Genomic DNA, 25,027 nt, shown 5'->3' with positions numbered 1-25,027 from the left:
CATTGTGATACCAAAAACAAAACTAAATACTGGGGATACCCAAAAGGTCAGGCAGCATCAGTGGAGAGAAAATAAACCACATTAATGTTCAGTCATTTTACCTTTCTGACTAATGACTCATCAGTCATTAGTCTAACTAAATGTGTAGTTTTATATCATTGTGCTAATTTATTTGAAATTAAAATAGTACCATGTTGATAGATGCAATAACAGATTCCTTTACCAGACAAATATGCTAGAGGTTTGGATTGATAACATGGCAATTTGTGAACGTGAATTCATTTCAACAATTGTACACATTAAACCGGTTATCTGTAATAACAGTGCTGAAACAGTGTCCTTTAGGGAGTACATTCTGCTTCGTTACTAAATTTCTATTGCATTTTCGCTGTCTCTTAATCGTTCTTTGAAGTAGCCTGCAAGATATTCAGTTACGTCACTAGCTAGACAGAAAAATAAGCAGGTACTATCGTAGAATTTAAGTGACATTTGGACAGGTACATGAATAATACAGGTTGAGAAGGTTATGGGCCAAGAGCAGATAGGTAGGGCTAGTGCAGATGGGGCATGTTGGTTGGCCTGGACAAGTTGGGCCAAAGGCCCGTTCCATGCTATAACTCTGTCACAGTCATAGTTATGATAATTGCTAGCTTTGCCGAACCTTTTAAAAGGCCAAGAAGATTTCATATCCCGACGTCTGTGTGAAAAATGAAAATTTTGTATTATGAATCATACCATCTGTACTGTTCAGGATGAAAGTAAAAATGCAACAAGAGAATCAACATACTGGAGCAGATTAAAAAGAGCATTTATTTTCTGTCCATTATGATATTTTCATCCATTCTTCTTTCTTTCTTTGCCTTTTACATGCCTTTCCAAATACTAGGTCACTAAAGAACTGTACATAAGCGTGATTGACCCCCCCACGGACATTATCAAACTTGGTATCTTGAAGATTTTCCCCTTCAGTCAGAATACCCGTCACATGCTCAAAAGGCTATGCATTTGGCAAACCACAAATAAATTAAACAGAAAAACACAAATGCCATTACCACTTGACAAAATGTAATAGCTCTTGACACAGAACAAATGACAGCGACATTCTTTCAGCAAACTAGCAACCACTTATTCCTTAAACATGCAGATACAGCAGGAATTGAAACATCTGAATCATTTAAGACATTTAATTAATGCAGGAATTTGAATTGTATCTCTGCATTGTCTTAAAAGCTACTCCTCTACAATCTATCATGAGCATGTTGCTTTCCTTACTCCCACACACATTTGATGTACAATTCTACTATTTACTGTGACATTATTTACCACATAGGCACATTAACCCTGTGAGATGTCAGTTTGAATGAGAGGTGACCACCCCTGCTAAAGACTTTTTTAAATATAAATAATGTACAGCAGTGCCAATCAACAATGATGCTGAAACATGATAAACCTTCTACTTTCATCTCACTGGATTTGAAGATAGAACAGTTCACTTTCAGTGATCAATAGCCAGCTACAAGACATAGAATTTAATTTTTTTTAGCAACAAGAGCACAGCTCCACACAAATTACAATCTTCAAGTTGCATTGACAATTGACCTGTGAGAAACAGCACAGCAAAATGTCAACCTATGCTTGCCACCTGGGAATTAAATATTAACAGCTCCATTTAAATTTAAATTAGTAGAACGGTGAAGAATGCAATACATGATGTCATTTGTTTATCTTTAACATGGTGAGAAGCACACTACCGTGTCGCAGGACGGGCAAATGATGCAAACATGATGCATAAGAACCAAATTCATGTGAACTCAATTCCAGCAACAAGCATGTCATTCCCCCCCCCCCCCCCCTAACCCCCCCACCCGCAACCCCTCCCCCCAAAAAAGAAATCCCTTCAGGCTTTTATCCGTAAACATTTCTTTTCATAAATAATGTAAATGTCTCCTTTGTGTTGCCACGTCTAATTGAAGCTGAAATAGAAAGAATGCATCGTAAACAGCACTGAGAGGATGAAAGTGTTTTTGGGTTGGAAAACGTTGCGAGCTCTGTGGCTCAGCCGTCGGATACAGGGGGGGTGACCCAGCCATACTTCTCGTGCGTCTTCACCAGACTTTTAAATGTCGCTTCAGCTTCTTTGCGAGTGAAGGCTTTCTTTGTCTTCCCCACTTTTCTGCAAATTCGACCCTACGATGGAAAGACAAGATAAATTAGACCAGCTATTTCACTTTGTTCATCCAACAGGTAACAACCAAAGATCACACAATGCTATGCGGGGAACTCCCACCGTGAAAGTCAGCCTGTAAACAAAAGTTGACCAATTACTTTCTCCATTCAATCAGCATTGGGATCCAGTGAGAGGGGCAAATGCACCATCATTAGGAATTGGCCCGACCAAACAACATGTCAGTCTGAAGAAGGGTCTCGATCTGAAATGTCCCCACTCCTTCTCTCCAGAAATGCTGCCTGGCCCACCGGGTTATTCCAGCATTTAGTGTCTACCTTTGATTCTACAGTTCTTTCCTAAACGTGTTATTTAAGTTTAACAGATGATCTGAGCATGTTGTTCCACTGGCAAAGAGGATGCCCACACATGGAGAATCTTGCATGGTGAGGGATAGGCTAATTGGTGGTGGATGTATGAGGTCTAAAACTGTGGGATTATTTAGTTAATAGAATAAACATTTCACAAGTAATCCACACTTCAAGATTCCATTCTACAGTCACAATAATAATTCCCTTATGAAGGGTATCCGAACCTAATCAAAATAGGAGTGCACTTCATCCCCTGCTGGAACTTACATTATCTGCACCTAGAAACCCGCAAATCTGGTCAAAATCTACCAGCAATATAACACCTTTAATGAAGCAATATGTCCCAAAGTTTCATTGGAGCTTTATTAAACAATAAATTGTTCAGCAAAACAACATAAAAATATTGCAGCAAGTAATGTTGAGGAAATAAGCTTAGAGGAAAACCACTATGGAGAAATAAATATTAGGGAGGTGGAGAGATTTAGGGAAGGAATTATTTTTTGGAGGTGCCGACACAGCTGCCAATAAGCAAATAAACAAATCTGGGGATTTCCAGACCAGAATTAAAGGAGCACAGCTTTACCAAAGGTCTGTGGAGCTGGAGATAGTTATAGAGATAAGGAGGGGCAAAACTGTGGAAGATTTCAATAAAGATCACAATTTTAAAATCAAAGCATTACATGATTGAAAATGAATAAAGTTCATTGTTGATTGGTACAGGTTTGGAGACAGGCAGCAGAGCTTTGGAAGATTATATCAGTCAGAGAACTGGGAAGGGGTAGGGGTGGAGAGAGAGGAAAAGCAAGGGTTACTTGAAGTTAGAGAAATCAATGTTCATACCGCAGGGGTGCAAGCTGCCCAAGCGAAATATGGGGTGCTGTTCCTCCAATTTGCGCTGGGCCTCACTCTTACAATGGAAGAGTCCCGACAGAAAGGTTAGTGTGGGAATGGGAGGGGGAGTTAAAGTGTTTAGCAACCGGAAGATCAGGTAGGTTTAGGCAGACTGGGCAGAGGTGATCAGCGAAATGATCGCCGAGCCTGCACTTGGTCTCGCCGATATATAGAAGTCCACACCTGGAACAACGGATACAGTAGATGAGGTCGGAGAAGGTGCAAGTGAACCTCTGCTGCACCTGAAAAGACTGTTGGGGTCCTTGGACAAAGTCGAGGGGGGGGTGGGGGGGGGGGGGGGGGGGGGGGGGGGGGGGGGGGGGGGGGAAGGAACAGGGACAGGTGTTGCATCTCCTATGGTTGCAGGGGGAAGTACCTGGGGAGGGGGTGGCTTGGATGGGAAGACCAGGGAGTTATGGAGGGAAGAGTCTGCAGAAAGCGGTGGAAATGGGAAGATGTGGCTAGTGGTGGGATCCCGTTGGCCCAGCACAAATTGGAGGAACAGCACCTCATATTTCGCTAGGGCAGCTTACACCCCAGCGGCGTGAACATTGAATTCTCTAACTTCAAGTAACCCTTGCTTTCCCTCCCTCCATCCCTCCCCCTTCCCAGTTCTCCAACCAATCTTACTGTCTCTGACTACATTTTAATCTCTTTGCTATATTGTTACCTTCTCCCAGCTAACAACGGTCTATTCTACATTTTCCTTGAACTTCATTTCCCTTCTGTATTCACACTTCCTTATCTATGTATCTTTCCCTTCCACCTTACGTCAGTCTGAAGAAGTGTCTCAATCCGAAATGACACCCATTCCTTCTCTCCAGAGGTTATGCCTGTCCCGCTGAGTTAAAGCATTTTGAGGCTATCTTCAGTTTAACCAGCATCTGCAGTTCCTTCCTGCACACTTGGCAGATCAAACTATGTTACGAAGTTAAAATATCATTAAATGTTTCCACGCAATTTGCTACTCGCGTTTTCCTCATTCCTCTTCAAATCCTGCCATCTCCATTGAATCTTAGCATGCTTGAGCATAGGGTGGTGTATAGGATGTCCACTATGGTCCACATTACTTTAATAATCTATTCTGAATCAGGTCTTACATTGTTGAATGACTAATTAATGACACGCAGAATAAATAAGACAACCAAATAGATTCCATCAATGTTCCTGTAAAATGTAGCTAAATGCTTGGAGAGGTATCTGTCTGCTGCTTATGATTATGTTTGTGACTTGTTTTTCTTTTAAACTCCCAATATCCCATTTATTTTAATTAGAACATTGCCCAGCACAGCACAAGAATTGCTATTCAGCTCACCTTGATGCCAACACAACTAATCCCACCAGTTTACACATGATTTGCATCCCTCCATTCCCAGTCCATTCAGGTGACTGTCCAAATGCCCCTTAAATAACCATATAACAATTACAGCACGGAAACAGGCCATCTCGGCCCTACAAGTCCGTGCTGAACAAATGTTTTTCCCCTTAGTCCCACCTGCCTGCACTCATACCATAACCCTCCATTCCCTTCTCATCCATACGCCTATCCAATTTATTTTTAAATGATACCAACGAACCTGCCTCCACCACTTCCACTGGAAGCTCATTCCACACCGCTACCACTCTCTGCGTAAAGAAGTTCCCCCTCATATTACCCCTAAACTTATGTCCCTTAATTCTGAAGTCATGTCCTCTTGTTTGAATCTTCCCTATTCTCAAAGGCAAAAGCTTGTCCACATCAACTCTGTCTATCCCTCTCATCATTTTAAAGACCTCTATCAGGTCCCCCCTTAACCTTCTGCGCTCCAGAGAATAAAGACCTAACTTATTCAACCTATCTCTGTAAATATTTCCATTTATATCTGCTTCCTCACCTCCCTGGCAGTGCGTTCCAGGCACCTATCTCTCCCTGTGTAATAAAATAAATGCTCCCCCCCCCACACCTCCTTAAGTCTAATGATAATTATATATAAATATAATATTCCCACCCAGAGAAAGTTAAACTGACCATCTATGCCTCTCAATTTTATTCTTCTATCAGGTCGCTCCTCAGCCTCTGATGCTCCAGAGAAAACAATTCAAGTTTGTCTTACCTCTTTTTTTTTAAACCAGTGACTAAGTAGCTGCTCCTCTAAATATTTGTTTTATATATATAGACAGTCCTCAAAGAAATGTCCAATAAATTGAAAAACAAATGTTGGAAACACAAAAAAGAGGGCAGGTATTTTCCAGTCCTCAAGAATAATGCCAGTGGGGATTAAATCAGTCAACTTGATTGCATAATTCTATAATATTTTTCACTCCATTTTACAGGGTAATTAAACAACAAATACGCAAGAGGACGCGTGATGTAGCAGGTCCATGATGATACATGAGTACTAATATTGAAGTAAACAACATATGCTGGATCACAGCACTAAACTGTTCAGTCTCCAACTTGAATTCCCCACCAGGAATCTACCTGCTGGGATCACATATTGAAGATGTACACATGCACTGTGCATGTCTCTTTTGAGTCATTTATCATTTGTGTCATATGTCTGGGTTCCCAACAACAATTTCTGTTGATCAGAACTCTCAAATGTGAATACGCCAGAAAAATGATGCTGTTTAAACCATTCACTCATTGGAGAGAATGTTACTGATGCAAAATCGTTATCATTTTGGTTATACATCATTAAAGGCAAATCAAATTCCTCCAATGTTGCAAAACATACTTGGCTAATAAAGTGTGACTATGTTTTTACTCTGAGCCAGCAGAGTAAATTTGGAATTCTGAGGGAGAATTGCTACAAATTGAATGCCTTTAAAATAATTACCCTCCTATATGGAAGGATGCAAAAAAATGTGTTGGTGAGAGCTGGAAAAAAATATATTTGAGGAGACCATACAGGCGACTGAGGAGACCATACAGGAGACTGAGGAGACCATACAGGAGACTGAGGAGACCATACAGGCGACCATGTGGCAACAGCCTAGTCGCCTAAAAAAATTGCTTAAGTGGGACAGGAGAATTACTCATTTCACAGTGTGAGCTGTGAAAGGAGTTAAGGGGCTGTCCCACTTGGGCGACCTAATCCACGAGTTCTGGCGAGTTTGCCCTCAACTCATACTCGCAGCATGGTCGACACGAGGTCCTAGGAGGTCTTTGTAATTCTCCTTCATGCTCGAGAGTAGTCCCCGTGTACGCGAGGCCTCAGCTAGGTTACGGCGTATTTTTCAACATGCTGAAAAATGCCCTCGAGCATAAAAAGGTCGCCATGCAAAAAAAAAATCGATACTATTTTTACTCGTAGGTTTAGTCATAGTAGGTCGGCATGTTAGTCGTAGGTAATCGAGGGCAGTCGAAGGTAATCGAAGGTAGTCGTAGATAGTCTTCATCATAGTCGAAGGGAGGTCGAAGGAGGTCGTCTTCACTTTCCACTATTTGGTGTCCAATTTTCCCAAAGTTAGTCGTAGCTAGTCATAGCTAGACAAAGCTAGTCTTCAACATAATCGAAGGAGGTCTTCTAAATAGTCGAAGGAGGTCTTCAACATGACATTTTTTCAAACTCTCCTAACCTCGCCAACTAGGTCGCCCAAGTGGGTCAGCCCCTTGAGTCACAATAACTCTTTCTAGGGTGGCATGGACACAAAGGACCAAATGGCCCATTTGATGCTGTGGATTTCTATGATTCTCAGTTTGATGATACTCTGCACATATTGTGAAATGCTGCAGTTGGATGAGAACAACATTCTCCCAAGTTTATACCTCATGTCTCCTCTCAACATACTTGAGTTAACAAAGACAGCCTATTCAACCTTTTGAGTCAATGCTGATTCTCGAAGCAATCCATCAATCCTATTCCCTCACTTATTTCCCTGTAACTTACTTTCTTCCATGTTCATTAAGACCTGCCCAATTGTTCTACCACTCACCCACACCCAGGGCAATCTGCTGTAGCCAATTTACCTACCAACCAGCACATCTTTGAGATGTAGGAGAAAACTGGAACACTCTGAAGAAACCTTTTCTTGTTGAGGTGCAACACATCTGACTTGCAGTTCTCCCATCTCCCCAAGAAATGATCCTGATACCTCTGGAATCTAAAGCCGATCTTCTTACTTCATTTAATCAGCCCCACATTTATCCATTTCATCTTCTTATTCGCATACTCATCAGTATTATTATAATGAGATCCTTTGAGATCCAGCGAGAACCTGCTTTTTATTTTATTTTTTCCCCCAAGAACCATGAACTCTGCTTACAAGACTTCAACCCCCTTTCTACTAATGTACTTTCCAATTTAGTTTAGAGATACAGCACGAAAACAGGCCTTTCGGTTCACAGAGTCCGAGCCAACTGGGGACCAACCCATACACCAGCATTACCCTACACAAAAGGGATAATTTACAGTTTTTACCAGCCAATTAAACTGCAAACCTGTGTGTTTTTGAAGTGTGGGAGGAAACCGGAGCAGCTGGAGAAAACCCACACGGTCACGGGGAGAACGTGCAAACTCCGTACAGACAGCACCCGTAGTCAGGATCGAACCCGTGTCTCTGGCGTTGTAAAGCAGCAAATCTACCACTGCACCAACATGCCACCCTCTGATAAAACATTAAACTGTTTCTCTTCCCGCAGAGGCTGCCTGATCTTGTCAAATCCAATCCTGCTAAGTATTTCTATCATTTTTGTCTTTGCTTCTGCCAGCATTTATGATTTCCTATCCAACAAATTCTTCTGTTACATGAAAGTAATATTCTGTGGTTTCTAATTGTTATTGCTCTTTGAACAAGTTGTCAACTACTCTCCACAAGCAAAGCATGAAACAACCTGTACAGGAGCTTCTCTCCCCCCACCCCCACCCCATATAACCAATAATTCAAAACACATTTCTTGGTTAGGTAAACTTCCCATTTCTATTCTCCAAGTTGACATATCCAAAGCAAACTAACAACCCAGTGCCTTGGAGCAGGCAGGAATTTAAGCTGCTTTAACTTTGATAACTGCTGTTGAGGTCTACTTTCTGCTGTCTGTAAACTATGATCAAAACCAATTTTGGTCCCGAGAGTTTACAAATGGATTGACTTTGCCGCTGCTGTGCTTGTTATCCTTGGACAAGATGCAGTGCCTAAGATCCAAAGATCTAAGAGTTTGTGTGCTCTTTAAACCAGGAGAAAAGTTTTGCAGAATTTAGCTTTTCTGCTTCAGGGCAATTTTGAACACCACACAGTGACCTGCTGTTTAGTGCCCTTGGAATACGTACGTGTTCCACACTTCAAAGGACAATAAAAAACACAAAAAAAAAATTACCATACATCACAACTTAATTTTTTTTTAAGATCAGATTTCTAATATTTTATCGGATGATCCCCATACGACAATGTTTTCATTTTCTTTGTTCTAAGGGATGCGACAGGGATTGGTCACAAAGGGCGGACAATTAACATAATTACAATCTCCAGTTCTTCTCTTTAACATGTTAATTAGTTTTTATCGGTCTTCCTATTGACCGACAATCTGCATGTCTAAAGACAAACTCTTCTCAATAGAATCCTCAGCTTCTTCCACATCAGTATCCCACACCATTCATGCCATGTCTAACACAATGCCTCTACCAAGCACATCTTCCAGCAACAAATAATCCAGTAGAGGAACTCAGAGGGTTGAGCAACATCTGTAGATGGAAAAGAATGATCAACGCTCTTGGACAAAACGTTGCACCAGGACCAAGAGTGTAGAGGGAAGATAGTATAACGAGAGGGAGTGGCGAGACAAGCGAGAGGTGATTTGTGGACCAGTGAGAGGTGAAATATATCAGGCATATGGAGCTAGTTAGGGGAGGGGATGGATCACATTTCGAGTAGTGCCTGAGAGATAATGAATAAAGCCAGATAGAGGAGAGGGAGAAAAAAAGGGCAGATGGGGTGAGAAGAGGGTGAAGGTAGAGACAGTTGCTGGTAGGTGATATAATTCACCCCTCCCAGTCCACAATCACCTCTAATTTCTGTCTTACCGCACCCCCTCTCCTCTTGATACTGGACATCTTTCCTCTCCACTCTTAATCCTACAAAGTTTCTCCAGCAGATCATTTGTTGCTCCAGTGTCCAGCAACTAGTTTTTTTCTCTCCAAGCATAGCATAAGATCCTACTTAGCACAATATCCTGGACTAATCCATTATTCCAAGTCCTGCTCATCATCTCTTCCCAGATGCAATACCTGTCCTTTCACTTCCTTTCTTTCCACTGTCAGGACTCCTCCAGCATCTTTGCAAGAGAAACCTGATAACATTCCGTATTAAGAGCCTGTCTGAAGAAGAGTTCCGACCTGAAACATCTATTCCTTTTCTCAAGAAATGCTGCCTGACCCGCTGAGTTACTCCAACATTTTGTTTCTATCTTCGGTATAAACCAGCATCTGCAGTTCCTTCCTACACTCAACTGTATTAGTTCATCACTGTGCTCCTCTACATTGGGGAAATAAAAGCATATTGAGTGATTGTTTTGTGAGTGGATCCATTCAGTCTGCAAGCATGTCTGTTTGCACGCTACACACTCTTTTTAATCCCTTGCACCTTCACAATGAAATTCAAGTGAAGATTAGTGAATAACACGACCTTTCATTATTGTTTTATTGATTCAACTGTGAGTCTAACTGTTTACATCTTCTCCCTCCATTTCTTCCACAGTAACTAGGTATGGTTAATTGGATCTTGTCAAAAAAGTATGTCATTGTTTTCCCTGTCGTCGTCAGGTTTATTGTCACAATTATTGCCTAAATGCCTCCTATTTCATTCATCCCATTGATGCCTGCTTTCCTGTCTACTTACGTAAAACCCGTCACCTATACATTTTTTTCTCTCTGGGGAAAAGATCATGTTGTTTCTCATTCCAAAAGCTTCAGCTGACCTGCTGAGGATTTTCAGTTCATATTTCTTCTCAGTGTTATTGGCATATAATTTTCGAACATTACAAATATTGTTCAGCATAATTTGAATGGGTTTCTGATTCACCTCCCTGATCTCCGTAACATTCTGAAATACAGGAGCAGGACAAAAGTAAAAAAGTCTGCTCATTTTGGAGAGGACCACAGTCTAGGGTCCTTCCACTACTGGACATTGGGGGGTCTGAGACTGGTGAGGTCACTCAAGCAAGGAAAGAAATAGCAGCCCAGGAGGTCCAAGAGTAGCAATTGTGTGATGTGTACAGAAAAGGTGTTGTGCTGACACTACTGAGTCTATTGTGTGTTTTGTCTACCTTCTCCATGCCTCCTATAATTCTAGACTATCTGGATGCCCCTCAGCCTCCACTGCTCCACAAGAAATGTCCAACCTCAACCTATTTCAGGCAACAACTTGGTACCAGATGATTACTTTGGCTTGAACTCACTGTTCTCACACCTATTCTCTACCACCCAAGCATAATGATTCCAGCATTACCCCCACAATGTGCAGTGACTGCTGTGTTCTTTTGTTTCAGTGAAATGTGGATTAGCCCTGACTTACCTGACCCTGCTATACAACCTGAGGATGTCTCCATTTATCGTATGGACTAAATGGAAAATCTCAGGCTTTTTGATCAGTACTTCGTGGGGCACTGATGTGACGGACTCAGCTCAATTCTACTCCTTTAACCTGGAATACCTGATATAAAAAAAACACCTTCCCTTTAATCGATTGAGGGAATTCAACTCAAACATTTTGTGGACTGTCAACCTACCATCCCAAGCCAATGCCAAGATGCCACTGGACAAGTCAACTCTCTTGAAACAGCAAACCCCGACACAGTATTCATCATTACCGACGACTTCAACCAAGCGACCTTCAAGAATGTATTCTGCAAATACTAACAGCAGGTCTCCTGCACCACTTCTACATCACCATCTAGGTCCATCCCATGCCCTTATGTCGGCCAGCTTGATCATCTGCAGGAGCTACTCCTGCTGCTTTACAGCCCAAGATTGAAGCACAAGGTACCAATGAAGTGCAATACAACAGCAATTTGTGGATGTCAAGGGTCTACATGACTGTCTTGAGTTAGTGGATTGGAACATGTTCAAGACCACTTCATCCAGCCTGTAAGAGCATATCTCAGTCATCACCAGTTTCATCAAAAAAATGCGTTGACAATTGTGTTTCGATGTGGTCTATCGTAACCAGAAACCTGAGAAGAACATGGGGACTAAAGTCCAGATCTAAGGCTTAAGTTCCACAAAGGTGTATATGACAATAAACTAATTTGACACTTAAAATACAGCGCAAAAACAGATCCTTCAGCCCACCGAGTCCGTGCTGACCAGTGATCCCTGCACTATTCTACACACACTAGAACACAATTTACATTTATGCCAAGCCAATTAACCTACAAACCTGTACGTCTTTGGAGTGTGGGAGGAAACCGAAGATCTCGGAAAAAACCCACACGGTCACGGGGAGAACGTATAAACTCTATACAGACAGCAACTATAGGCAGGGTCGAACTCAGGTCTCTGGCGCTGCAAGGCAGCAACTCTACCGTTGCGCCACCGTGCCGCCCTTGTTCATTTTCCTTCAGAGAAATCATTTTCCTACAGTCCCTTCCTAAATATTTCGGACAAAGACCCATCATTTATTTATTTGCCTCTGTACTCCACAATTTGAGATTTGTAATAGAAAAAAAACACACACATGTGGTTAAAGTGCACATTAAAGTCAGATTTTAATAAAGGCCATTTTTATACATTTTCACCATGAAGAAATTATAGCAGTGTTTATACATAGCCCTCCCATTTCAGGGCACCATAATGTTTGGGACACAGCAATGTCATGTAACTGAAAGTAGTCATGTTTAGTATTTTATTGCTTATCCAATGCATGCAATGACTGCTTGAAGTCTACAATTCATAGACATCACCAGTTGCTCTGGCGATGCTCTGCCAGGCCTCTATTGTAGCCATCTCTAGCTTATGGTTGTTTTGGGGGCTAGTCCCCTTCAGTTTTCTCTTCAGCATGTAATAGGCATGCTCAATAGGGTTCAGATCAGGTGATTGGCTTGGTCACTCAAGAATTGACCATTTTTTATCTGACAAACTCCTTTGTTGCTTTAGCAGTATGTTTGGGATCATTGTCTTACTAGAGAATGAACTGCCGGCCAATGAGTTTTGAGGCATTTGTTTGAACTTGAGCAGATAGGATGTGTCTATACACTTCAGAATTCATTATGCTATTACCATCAGCAGTTGTATCATCAATGAAGATAAGTGAGCCAATACCTTCAGCACCATACATGACCAGGCCATAACACCCCCATCACCGTGTTTCACAGATGAGCTGGTATGCTTTGGATCTTGGGCAGTTCCTTCTCTCCTCCATACTTAGCTCTTGCCATCACTCTGATATGTTAATCTTCGTCTCATCAGTCCACGAGACCTTTTTACAGAATTGTGGTTGCTCTTTTAAGTACTTCTTGGCAAAGTGTAACTCGGCCATCCTATGTTTGTGGCTAACCAGTGGTTTGCATCTTGCAATGTAGCCTCTATTTCTGTTCATGAAGTCTTCTGCGGACAGTGTTCATTTACAAATCCTCACCTGACTCCTGAAGAGTATTTCTGATCTGTCGGACATGTGTTTGGGTTTTTTCTTTATTATAGAGAGAATTCTTCTGTCATCAGCTGTGGAGGTCGTCCTCGGCCTGTCAATCACTTTGCGATTAGTAAGCTCACCAGTGCTCTCTTTCTTCTTCATGGTGTTCCAAACAGTTGATTTTGGTAAGTGTAAGGTTTGGCTGATGTCTCTAACAGTTTTATTCTTGTTTCTCAGTCTCATAATGGCTTCTTTGATTTTCATTGGCACAACTTTGGTCCTCACGTTGATAAACATCAATAAAAGTTTCCAAATGTGATGGAAAGACTGGAGGAAAGACTAGGTGCTGAGAGCTCTCTTATACCTGCAATTAAACACACCTGAGCAATTACAAACACCAGTGAAGCCATGTGACCCAAACATGATGCCCTGAAATGGTGGTCTATGTATAAACACGAGTTAGATCCTGCCCTCAGTTGCTGTCATTTCTACATGGTGAAACAAAAATGTATAAAAATACCCTTTAATAAAATCTGACAATGTGCACTTTTACCACAAGTGATTTTTTTCTATTACAAATCTCAAATTCTGGAGTACAGAGGCAAATAAACAAATGATGGGTCTTTGTCTCAAACATTATGGAGGGCACTGTAAGCACATTAATTTAAGCTCCCATAGAAATACATTTCCATGTTTAACAGCTTTGTATTTTGCATGTTATTTGAATTTATTTTCCAGTTGTTGGAATGTTATCAGTTATTGCCCTATTTCATGTACACTAATTTACATTTTATGACCAACAAATTATGGGTAGATATAGTCCACAGCCCGTCATCCACATTCATGACTGAACCCTCTGCAACCCCAACTCCACCTCCACCTCTCTGTTTACCCCCTGCATCCATCTGTACCCATGTTTAATAAGAATCTGCCTAATTTTGCAGTTTCTTCATTGTTGATCAACTACTGGTACAATTGTTTAGCATTGATCATTGCTACAATACTGATACTGCAAGCATGAAGCTGCAGAGATCAAACTTCACAGCCCAACGAGGAGCATGATGTGCGAATTGATTTAAACACAACTTCCACACCCATGTCAAACTGCCTGCTTAATTAACGGTTTCAGAACCCAGGCAGCACAACCACATTGTGGACATTGAACAAATAGCAGGGTGTTAGAAACATAGAAATTAGGTGCAGGATTAGGCCATTCGGCCCTTCGAGCCTGCACCGCCATTCAATATGATCATGGCTGATCATCCAACTCAGTATCCCGTACCTGCCTTCTCTCCATAACCCCCTGATCCCTTTAGCCACAAGGGCCACATCTAACTCCCTCTTAAATATAGCCAATGAACTGGCCTCAACTACCTTCTGTGGCAGAGAATTCCAGAGATTCACCACTCTGTGTGAAAAATGTTTTCCTCAACTCAGTCCTAAAAGATTTCCCCTTTAATCTTAAACTGTGACCCCTTGTCCTGGACTTCCCCATCGGGAACAATCTTCCTGCATCTAGCCTGTCCAACCGCTTAAGTATTTTGTAAGTTTCTATAAGACCCCCCCCCTCAATCTTCTAAATTCTAGCGAGTACAAACTGAGTCTATCCAGTCTTTCTTCATATGAAAGTCCTGCCATCCCAGGAATCAGGCTGGTGAACCTTCTCTGTACTCCCTCTATGGCAAGAATGTCCTTCCTCAGATTAGGAGACCAAATGTTGATACCATTGAGTGGTTAGATCCAGTTAAAGCGAGGTTTAAATATTCAAAGCTAGTAAATATTAATAGTGAAGCTAGTAAATATTTAAAAGCTTAAATATTCAATATCCCTTTGAAGGAGAGATGCACCATGGTTTGTCCAGTTGCTGACAAGCATGCTACGAGAGGAGAAGCTAAACAAGCAGGCTGCAGGTTTTACTTGTATAACAGACAAAACACAAAGACGGAGAGATTCTTGTATCTGCACGACATCACAGGACCCTTCAACATATCCCGAGAGGGCAGAGGAAGCAGACTGCAGAGGAAGACAATCCCTGGGGTTAAGCCTTCGAGGACCTTGCTTGGTATCACAAGAAGTTGAATGACCTCACTAGAGCAGAACAAAAAACAGAATCCATTAAAACAGCCAGTGGGTCAGACTGCATCTGTGGGAAGAGAAGCAGAGACAATGTTTCAGGCAGCAGACCCACCTACAGAAATGAAAGGGAGACAAATTAATTCCTGACCTGAAATGCTGCCTCTCCGTGCTCTCCAGAGATTCTGCCTGACCCGCTGAGTTACTACAGCACTGTTTTTTGCTCAAGATTATCTGGTCAGTGAATGTTTGGGAGCCGTTGTAGAGTAAAAACATAAACAAAATAGTATGGAGTTGTGAAATACAGAGCTCCCAAATAAAGAAGCAAAACTGGCATAAACCATTAAATCAAGTTACCTGCAATTGTAGAATTCAATGTTGTGCCCCCAGAAGTCTGCAACCTGCCTAGGGGTGATGCTCATCAAGTTTGCATGGGCTCCACCGTTACAGTACAGGAGGCCACAAACCAATAGCTCAGAGCGGGAGTGAGATAAAGAACACAACTGAACACAAATGTTCTGTAAAGCGATCAATCAACACAAATGCTGTACACTAGTATCTAGAGTTATTTTGACCTCACTGGACTGCCCAGTGCACCCCTCGACTCAGACAAAGCTTTCCTGCTTATGATCTCCATCTATCAGGACGCCTGCCCGTGATCTCGATCTATCAGGACACACACCTACTGTTTACATTCTCCCCTCAATGACACACTTGACTATGTTGCAAGCTTCATACCTACTGTACCTCCAGGTTTCACATCCTGCCAGCTAACCACCAAAGGTAGCATATCACTTAAGCAGACTGAATGTCACACAACCATCTATCTTGCAGGACAAGGACAATACTTTTTACATAAAGCTCAATGGTAGTAGGTTCATAGGCATATCTTAACCTCGGTGAAGGGGACAGTACTGACCTTTACTGGACACTGACTACAGGGTCCATGGTCTGGAATTTAGCTGAAACCATTGAAGACGATGGCACCCACCTTCTCCTCGTCTTCTAACTTGACCTCACAATCCACATCCTCCGAGATAAAGATTCAGATAGTGTAATTATGCGCTTCTAACCTTCTCCACTCCACAACACAACTACATACCTTCACACCTTTGTCATTTCAGGCAGCGAGGAAGGTACACTATCATTTAATATCCAGCACACAGACCCCAATTTTATTATTGACATGAGAGCAACACTGTATTGTAGCATATAGTAATGTAGCAACATAGCTCCAGCAACCAAGTGCTGCCTGTGTGGTTTGCACATTTTTCTTGTGGCTATGTGGGGTTTTCTCTAGTTTCCTTCCACAGCTCAAAGATACTCTGGTTGGTAGGTCGGTTAACTGCTATGTTACTCCTGCTGTAGGTAGATGTCCAGAGAATTGTTGGGCCTGGATGGAGTTGACGGGCATATGTGAAAGAATATGTGAAAGAGGCCCGGTCAGCCGTTGGAGCGAGAGGAGGAGTTACCTGGGCGGTGAGTTAAAATCGAGCGCGGGGCTTGCCTTCACAGAGGCCCGGGGAGCCGTTGGAGCGAGAGGAGGAGTTACCAAAATCTCAATTCCAGAGAAGGGATTTGGTGGAAGCCTCTGATTGGTGGAAGAGGACCAGAGGAAGCAGCTGATTGAGCGCAACCCCAGGTTTGCATTTTTGCTTTCAGGTTAAGGGTCCAGTGTTTATTAATAAAGGTACAGTTTAAAGGATAAAGATTTTTATAGTGTGAGGGAGTTGATTTAATTTGTGAGTAAGCTATGTCAGTGGAGATTGGCCACATGGTTTGCTCAGCCTGCAACATGTGGGAGATCAGGGATATGGTCGGTGTTCCTGGTGACTACGTTTGCAGGAAGTGTGTCCAGCTGCAGCTCCTGGCAGACCGCATTGAACGATTGGAGCTGCGGTTGGATTCATACTGGAACATCCACGATGCTGAGAAAGTCGTGAATAGCACGTACAGTGAGTTGGTCACACGGCAGGTAAAAGGCAAGAGGACAGAAAGGGAATGGGTGGGCACTAGCCAGCATAGCAGTAGGCAGGTAGTGCAGGAGTCCCCTGCGGTCATCTCCCTCCTAAACAGGTATACCATTTTGGATACTGTTGGGGGAGATGGCTCATCAGGGGAAGGCAGCAACAGCCAAGTTCATGGTCAAGATGAAGCGTACAAATTAGCCAGAAAAAGCAGCCTACCAGAGGACTGGGAGAAATTCAGAGTCCAGCAGAGGATGACAAAAGGCTTAATTAGGAAAGATTATGAAAGAAAACTGGCAGGGAACATAAAAACTGACTGCAAAAGTTTTTATAGATATGTGAAGAGGAAAAGATTAGTTAAAACAAATGTAGGTCCCTTGCAGTCAGAAACAGGTGAATTGGTCATGAGGAACAAGGACATGGCAGACCAATTGAATAACTACTTTGGTTCTGTCTTCACTAAGGAAGACATAAATAATCTGCCGGAAATAGCAAGGGACCGGGGGTTAAATGGGATGGAGGAACCGAGTGAAATCCAAGTTAGCCGGGAAGTGGTGTTAGGTAAATTGAATGGATTAAAGGCCGATAAATCCCCAGGGCCAGATAAGTTGCATCCCAGAGTACTTGAGGAAGTAGCCGCAGAAATAGTGGATGCATTAGTGATAATTTTTCAAAACCCTTTAGATTCTGGAGTAGTTACTGAGGACTGGAGGGTAGCTAATGTAACCACACTTTTTAAAAAGGGAGGGAGAGAAAACGGGGAATTACTGACCAGTTAGTCTAACATCGGTGGTGGTGAAAATTCTGGAGTCAGTTATTAAAGATGGGATAGCAGCACATTTAGAAAGTGGTGAATTCATTGGTTAATTCATTGGACAAAGTCAGCATGGATTTATGAAAGGTAAATCATGTCTGACGAATCTTATAGAATTTTTCGAGGATGTAACTAGTAGAGTGGATAAGGGAGAACCAGTGGATGTGTTATATCTGGAGTTTCAGAAGGCTTTCGACAAGGTCCCACATAAGAGATTAGTATGCAAACGTAAAGCACGCGGTATTGGGGGTTCAGTATTGATGTGGATAGAGAACTGGCTGGCAGACAGGAAGCAAAGAGTAGGAATAAACGGGTCCGTGTCAGAATGGCAGGCAGTGATTAGTGGGGTACCGCAAGGCTCAGTGCTGGGACCCCAGCTATTTACAATATATATTAATGATCTGGATGAGGGAATTGAATGCAGCATCTCCAAGTTTGCGGATGACACGATGCTGGGGGGCAGTGTTAGCTGTGAGGAGGATGCTAGGAGGCTGCAAGGTGACTTGGATTGGGTGAGTGGGCAAATGCATGGCAGATGCAGTATGATGTGGATAAATGTGAGGTTATCCACTTTGGACTCAAAAACAGGAAAGTAGACTATTATCTGAATGGTGGCCGATTAGGAAAAGGGGAGATGCAACGAGACCTGGGTGTCATGGTACACCAGTCATTGAAAGTAGGAATGCAGGTGCAGCAGGCAGTGAAGAAAGCAAATGGTATGTTAGCATTCATAGCAAAAGGATTTGAGTATAAGAGCAGGGAGGTTCTACTGCAGTTGTACAGGGTCTTGGTGAGACCACACCTGGAGTATTGCATACAGTTTTGGTCTCCTAATCTGAGGAAAGACATTCTTGCCATAGAGGGAGTACAGAGAAGGTTCACCAGACTGATTCCTGGGATGGCAGGACTTTCATATGAAGAAAGACTGGATAGACTCGGCTTGTACACGCTAGAATTTAGAAGATTGAGGGGGGATCTTATAGAAACTTACAAAATTCTTAAGGGGTTGGACAGGTTAGATTGCAGGAAGATTATTCCCGATGTTGGGGAAGTCCTGAACAAGGGGTCACAGTTTAAGGATAAGAGGGAAATTATTTAGAACCGAGATGACAAAAATTTTTTTCACACAGAGAGTGGTGAATCTGTGGAATTCTCTGCCACGGAAGGTAGTTGAGGCCATTTCATTGGCTATATTTAAGAGGGAGTTAGATGTGGCCCTTGTGGCTAAAGGGATCAGGGGGTATGGAGAGAAGGCAGGGATGGGATACTGAGTTGGATGATCAGCCATGATCCTATCGAATGGCAGTGCAGGCTCGAAGGGCCGAATGGCCTACTCCTGCACCTATTTTCTATGTCTGTTTCTATGATTCTGTGGAATTCTCTGCCTCAGTGGAGGCAGGTTCTCTGGATGCTTTCAAGAGAGAGCTAGAAAGGGCTCTTAAAAATAGGGGAGTCAGGGGATATGGGGAGAAGGCAGGAACGGGGTACTGATTGGGGATGATCAGCCATGATCACATTGAATGGTGATACTGGCTCGAAGGGCTGAATAGCCTACTCCTGCACCTATTGTCTAATAGGAAAAGTCAAGTTTGTTATATGCAGTGGTACAGTGACAATGAAAAACTTATTTGCAGAAGCATTACAGGCACATACACTTAAACAACGCACAAAAACACAAATATTACATAGATTACACACTTTCTACAAGACAGCATAAAAAAAAACGATACCTAGAAAATGACATTGCAAAAATACACAATTAGAAAACAAGTTCATGATAGTACAACATGTGATCTATCATGATCCATTGCCAAGGTAGGATTAGGGTTGTGCAGGCTGGGTCAAGTGCTTGACAGTTGAAGGAAAGTAGCTGTTCCAGTTTGCATGGAGTGGGGCTGACAGGAATGTTCTGAAACCTGGCATAGATGTGATGAGCCAAATGGCATATTTTATGTGCTACAAAAAAATATGCAGATGAATAAGTGATCTAAAACTCAACACAGTGGCGAGATCTCTGCATGGTGAAACACCAGGAAAGGTCTGCAATTTCATCAAGGCTCCCCAACAAGGAATCCACAGCTGCTAAATCACTGCAGAGCAAGTTTATATACTGGCGCTGCAGCAAATGACTTCAAGGATTTTAATAAAGCAGCTGGAGAAGAAGCTGACTGTCATTTACACTGAAATATTTGGTCCACAACTGGCAGAAAGGCTGGGTTCAATTACAAGAAACATGGAGGGAGGGATCTGGCACCAACCCAACACTGGGTTTAGGATCGTAATGGTACTCATATTTTCTGGTATCTAATACTTGTCAGCTCACACTTCCGACAGAATGCCACCATTATGGATCGGGATTAGAGCGACGCTTGGAAGGGCAGGGTGCAGGTCAGACAGGGTTTGTTGGGGTCGAGGTAGGGTACAGTTTTTAACTGATTTAAGCAATAAAATAAGGTACAATAGAATGGCCTGCAATTTCCTTTTCTAAATACTGAACAAAATGGTGCTGTGCAGTTGAACGTTGGTTTAACCTCGAGTAACCTCAATAAATGGCAGAAAATTAGTCCCGCCTCTCTGGTAGGGTTTTGTTATTGCTCGGCAATGTGATTCAGGGTTGAGGTTTCTTCAAGTAACACCATTAAAAGAGCAACAACTTAATTTTCATCTCCAGAGAAATTTTCCACCTCACTGGTCTGAAAATTGCCAGTTCTTGTTTACTCCCAGAACAACCAGCTTTTACTAACCAGTTTCCATGAAGGTGCCATTTAAAGGGCCACCAACAAAACTGCATTCTTTGGTAGGGCTGCTCCACAGCACTCTTTAATCTCACCGCTCACTCTAAAAACAGCTCAGGTTTAGGACTAACAGCATGCCTTACACCTTCAATGATTTTTCTGCACACAAATCTACCCTTCCCCTTGTTGACAGGGATATAGATTCATTATACGTCCCAGGGGCATCACAGGCGACCACAAGCAGATTATGTAGGAAAGTCATTGGGGGTTCATTACTCAAGAACCTATAATTTTAGCATTACATAAAATACCATTTAACTGCCATTAGAAAGCAGAAAAAGAATTTCAAAGCTAATTAAATGTTGCATTTGACAATCAAATTTATCGCATTATATTTCTCCTTTAAATATAATGCAATTGTATTTCCCGGCGTCCAAGACACTATTTTCTACTCTAAAATAAGACCCGAAAATTTACAGCTCACACGTTGGAGGCCGAAGGTTAGGCTGAGCAATGGCACTCTCGTAGCGACTGTTCCGCGGAACCTGCCACGCCTTCGACCCTGGAACTGTGTGGTGGGAAGCTGCTGTAAAAGGACAGCGCCGATGTGGGGGGGGGCAAAGAGTTCCTTTACACAGCGTGTAGGAAGTCTGGCTCGGTTCAGCACGGGTTGGGCTGCACAAAGTAGTAAACTTGGCTGGGCCGTCAGGGGTAAAGTTGCGGGGAGGGCAGGAGCGTTGATAAGGAGGGGATCGGATCTCATGCCAGCAACTCACTCACTCACCGCTGCCGCAGCACTCCGGGCGTGGAGCCACCGCATTGTGGCCAGGGAGGGAAGTAGCTTGGGTGGCTGCGAGCGGCCACCGTGACCGGACAAGGGAACTGGCCAACATTTAAGCGCCTCCTGCTGGCCCGCCCGCCAGCCAGCCATGGTATCCTTCGGCACAGGCGCACCGGTGGAGGTTGGCGGGTAGCTACTGGGTGGAAGGCTGGCTGCTCCGTCCCGGGCTCTCTCGGAGCCAGGAAGTCCCCGTCCCTCAGACCTGAAACACACAGCGCATTGTGGGACAGGCCAAGATGGAGGCTCATTGTCTCCTTGAAGGAGTTTCACATCTTCCTTTCTACTGACTAAACCAAACCCTTGATCCCGTCCCGCCAGTCTTTTTTCAAAATTTAACAAATCAAAATGGGGGGGGGGGTCTTCGACACACGTGAGTCTTCATTGCCGGGAAATACGTTAAGTAATATTGACAATTTTAAACAGAGCCATAGATTGCAAAGAAATGAAGGTGTTAAATAAACTACAACCTTGTTTGACGACCTAATATTTCAGTGAGCTGCTAATTTTCTATTGGTAGGAAGTCTACTGGCCACTAATTATGTCTCCATTATTTAAAATGTGCTGTCATCATTCCTTTCCTTTCTGGGTATCGACAGAGAAAATGTTGATACACAATGTTCTTGCTGCGTTACCCTGAAGAAATCATTGCAAACACAGTAGTCATGAATTGACAATGGTGATACTAAATGGTCAAACAAGACTTTAGTTCAGAGATAGAAATGTGAATCTGTGCATTCATTTATTTTGCTGTATGAATGCTCCACCGTGACATGGCACTATATGTAGAGACTTGGTAATCACGCCTTTTTCCTTTTGTTATTTTTTTTTGTTAAGAAAATCAATGAAGCAGCGAGTGGAGAGATTTAAGTCATTTCGTCAGTCGTGAGATAAGTCTTGGGATAAGATTCAAATTTTCAACCACCATTGCTACCATTTACTTTCCTGGAATTGATAATGTAGACTTTTAGTGCCATAGCCATACAATTCAAAATGACAATAATCAGTCTAAACGTTGGTGCCTTCCCACACAGTGGGAAACTTTGATTCTGCTGTGTGGGGATGTTTTATGTCAAATTCTATAGTGTGTTGTGTTCTTTATTTTTATTGTATGGCTGTATGGGAATTTCATTTCACTGTGCCATCTGGCACATGTGACAATTAAATGTATCTTGAATCTTGCAGGAATCATGCAGGTAATATTTCCATTCTCCCCTCCCCCCCCCTTCGCTCCTCTTCTCTGCCCCCTCTATCTCTCTCTCTCTCTGCCCCCTCCCGCACCTGTGAGTTGGGGGCTATGCATGAGTGGATAGGGTGGGGATGGGGTAAAAGGAATGAATAATACTAATATAATATCAAGGGGGCTGGTTCATGTGTGTGTGTGTGGGGGTGGTTAGTGTGTGTGTGACGCCGCAGGCCATTCCCCCCCCCTCCCCCTACAACGGGTCCCACTTGGTCTAGTAACTATCAATAGTCTGATCTTGGGTGTGTGTGTGTTCGTGTGTGTGTTCGAGTGTGTGTGTGTGTGCGTGTGCTCGTGTGTGTATAATTACATCTTCTCGAAAAAACGATGTGCTAACGGTAACATTTTTACATATTCCGGTAGGGATTTTCCCCCTGGAGTCCAAAATCGCCTTATCTTGAAATTTCACGCTTTATTTCTCAAATTATTAATGGAAATCATCAAAAATCTGACGAATTTTGAAGTCTGCACCATCTTGCTCGTACTGCGAGTGTCGTCACCCCCCCACTCCTCCTTTGGTGGACACCCGCTGCCCATTGCCCACTGCTCCCCCCTCTTCGCTCCCCCCTCTTCACTCCCCCTTCCTCTCCCCCTTCCCTCTCTCCCCCCCAGTCGCCACACCAGCAGCATCCCAGGGTGCACAAGTAACAACACCAGCAGCACCCTGGTGATGACAGATTGCGGCGCTCGCACTCCGACCTCAGCTGCCGCTTCTCCCGAGCCTGCTTGGGCTTGGACAGTTTCTTCGAACACTGCGGACTCCACCCCGAGGTGATCAAGAACCTGGCCAGGTTTCTGCCGCCGCCGCCTTCGAAAGCCTTGCCCTCAAGTTTTTCAGCTGCCCAAACTCGGAGAGCGAGACGTCCCGGCATAGCAGCAGCGATAGCGGCAACGAGCTGCCCCGGGGGAGGAACAAGTCCCTGCCCTCTCGGTCATTGAGTGCAACACCAGGGTCATCCAGTAGTTGTATGGCTGCAAGAAGGCCAAGGCTCCCTCTATTCCTGGTGTAGAATTAAAAAAATTGCCCCCCAATTTTTTTTTACTCGGGGAGAGAAAGTGGGGTGCAACCGCACCCATCGCACCCTCCCTTCGGACGGCCATGCAAATCATAAACATTGATGGGCAGTCTGGAATACAAACTCAAATCCAACAGAATAACAAGAAAGCTAGCTATTTCTGCAACTTTGATTTGGTGCTCTCCAGATGCAATGTTAGTACTTTACTGCCTGAGCTACAGGATGCAAGGAAACACCAACAAAAACAAAATTGATGGACGTAATTCCGGGTCAGGACCCTTCCTCCCACTCAGAAGAGCTTCTCCAAAATGGGCATACTGTCAGGAGATTTTGCACTGGAGCAGAAAATGCAGACACGAGATTGTAGATGCTGAACTCATGAGCAATGGGGGACCAACCCCCTCAAAAAAAAAAAAAAACTGCTTGAGGAATTCAGTGGGTCACGTAGCATCGGTTGAGGGAAATGGACAGCAGACATCTCAGGTCATCCGAGTTCATCAGATGCTGTCTGCCCCACTGGGTTCCTTCAGAGGTTTATCTTGTTTTCTCAAGGTTCCCATATCTACAGTCTCCTGTGTGTCTGCAATACAATATGAAACAGAGCTGTTTGACCAACTATGCTGGCGTTTAATCTTCCATTTTTCCTCATTTAAGTCCATCAACGTCAACCTCTATTTCTTTCTCTCACCTGAGCCTGCCCAATCTCTTATATGCTTGTACATCTTGTTTCACCCACTCCCTTCCACCCCTGAAAACTTTATTTAATTAAATTCTTACAATTACTTTTCCCCACATTTAATCAATGATGTATTCTAAATATTCTACTCAATGTGTGTCTGTTAAAATCATGGTCTACTTTTAATATTGTAAATTCAAGTTATTCTCATGTTTCTACCTCGGAAAACAGAAAAAGTCTACATTTAATAATTCAGATCCCTTTTACAAAGCTATTCCAAAGATTTATTAATTTAACATTTTTCTAATTGCAATATTTCATCATTTTCTATGCAAGCAAGGGATGTTGCCCGCTTCTGATTCTAACATTGGCATTAACATTATTCAGTCATGTTTACATGGAATTTCGTGATTCAGGTCTGCATATCTAAACACGGCTCCTTGCAATTATGCCAGAGGAAATTCCATGAATATATCAATACCTTCTTTGTAAAAACAAAATCCAAAAATAATTCTTATTCACATAAAAATATGTTAAATTTTGTGAACTTTAAAAGATGTTGATTGCAACACTGCCAGGTAGTACCAAAAATAAATCACAGAGTCATAGTCATAGTGTGGAAACAGGCGCTTCGACCCAACTCGCCCACACCGGCCAACAATGTCTCATCTACCCTCGACCCACTTACCTGCTTGA

General features: G+C 42.9%; 1 protein-coding gene across 1 annotated transcript in view; it reads right to left on the bottom strand.

Annotated features, from left to right (window-relative positions):
- Positions 1 to 1,873: 1,873 nt before the first annotated feature.
- Positions 1,874 to 25,027, bottom strand: part of ube2ql1 (ubiquitin-conjugating enzyme E2Q family-like 1) — a 35,212-nt gene continuing 12,058 nt past the window's right edge. The window contains exon 2 of the mRNA XM_055659131.1: positions 1,874 to 2,187. Coding sequence (XP_055515106.1) covers positions 2,056 to 2,187 — 132 coding nt within the window. The 3' untranslated portion in view covers positions 1,874 to 2,055. The remainder of the gene's footprint in view (positions 2,188 to 25,027) is intronic.

This window comes from Leucoraja erinacea, chromosome 2, assembly GCF_028641065.1.
Source record: "Leucoraja erinacea ecotype New England chromosome 2, Leri_hhj_1, whole genome shotgun sequence".
In the NCBI taxonomy this organism is placed as follows: Eukaryota; Metazoa; Chordata; class Chondrichthyes; order Rajiformes; family Rajidae; genus Leucoraja; species Leucoraja erinaceus.
The sequence above is the reverse complement of the archived record's forward strand: the minus strand, read 5'-3'. Positions and strand labels throughout refer to the sequence as shown.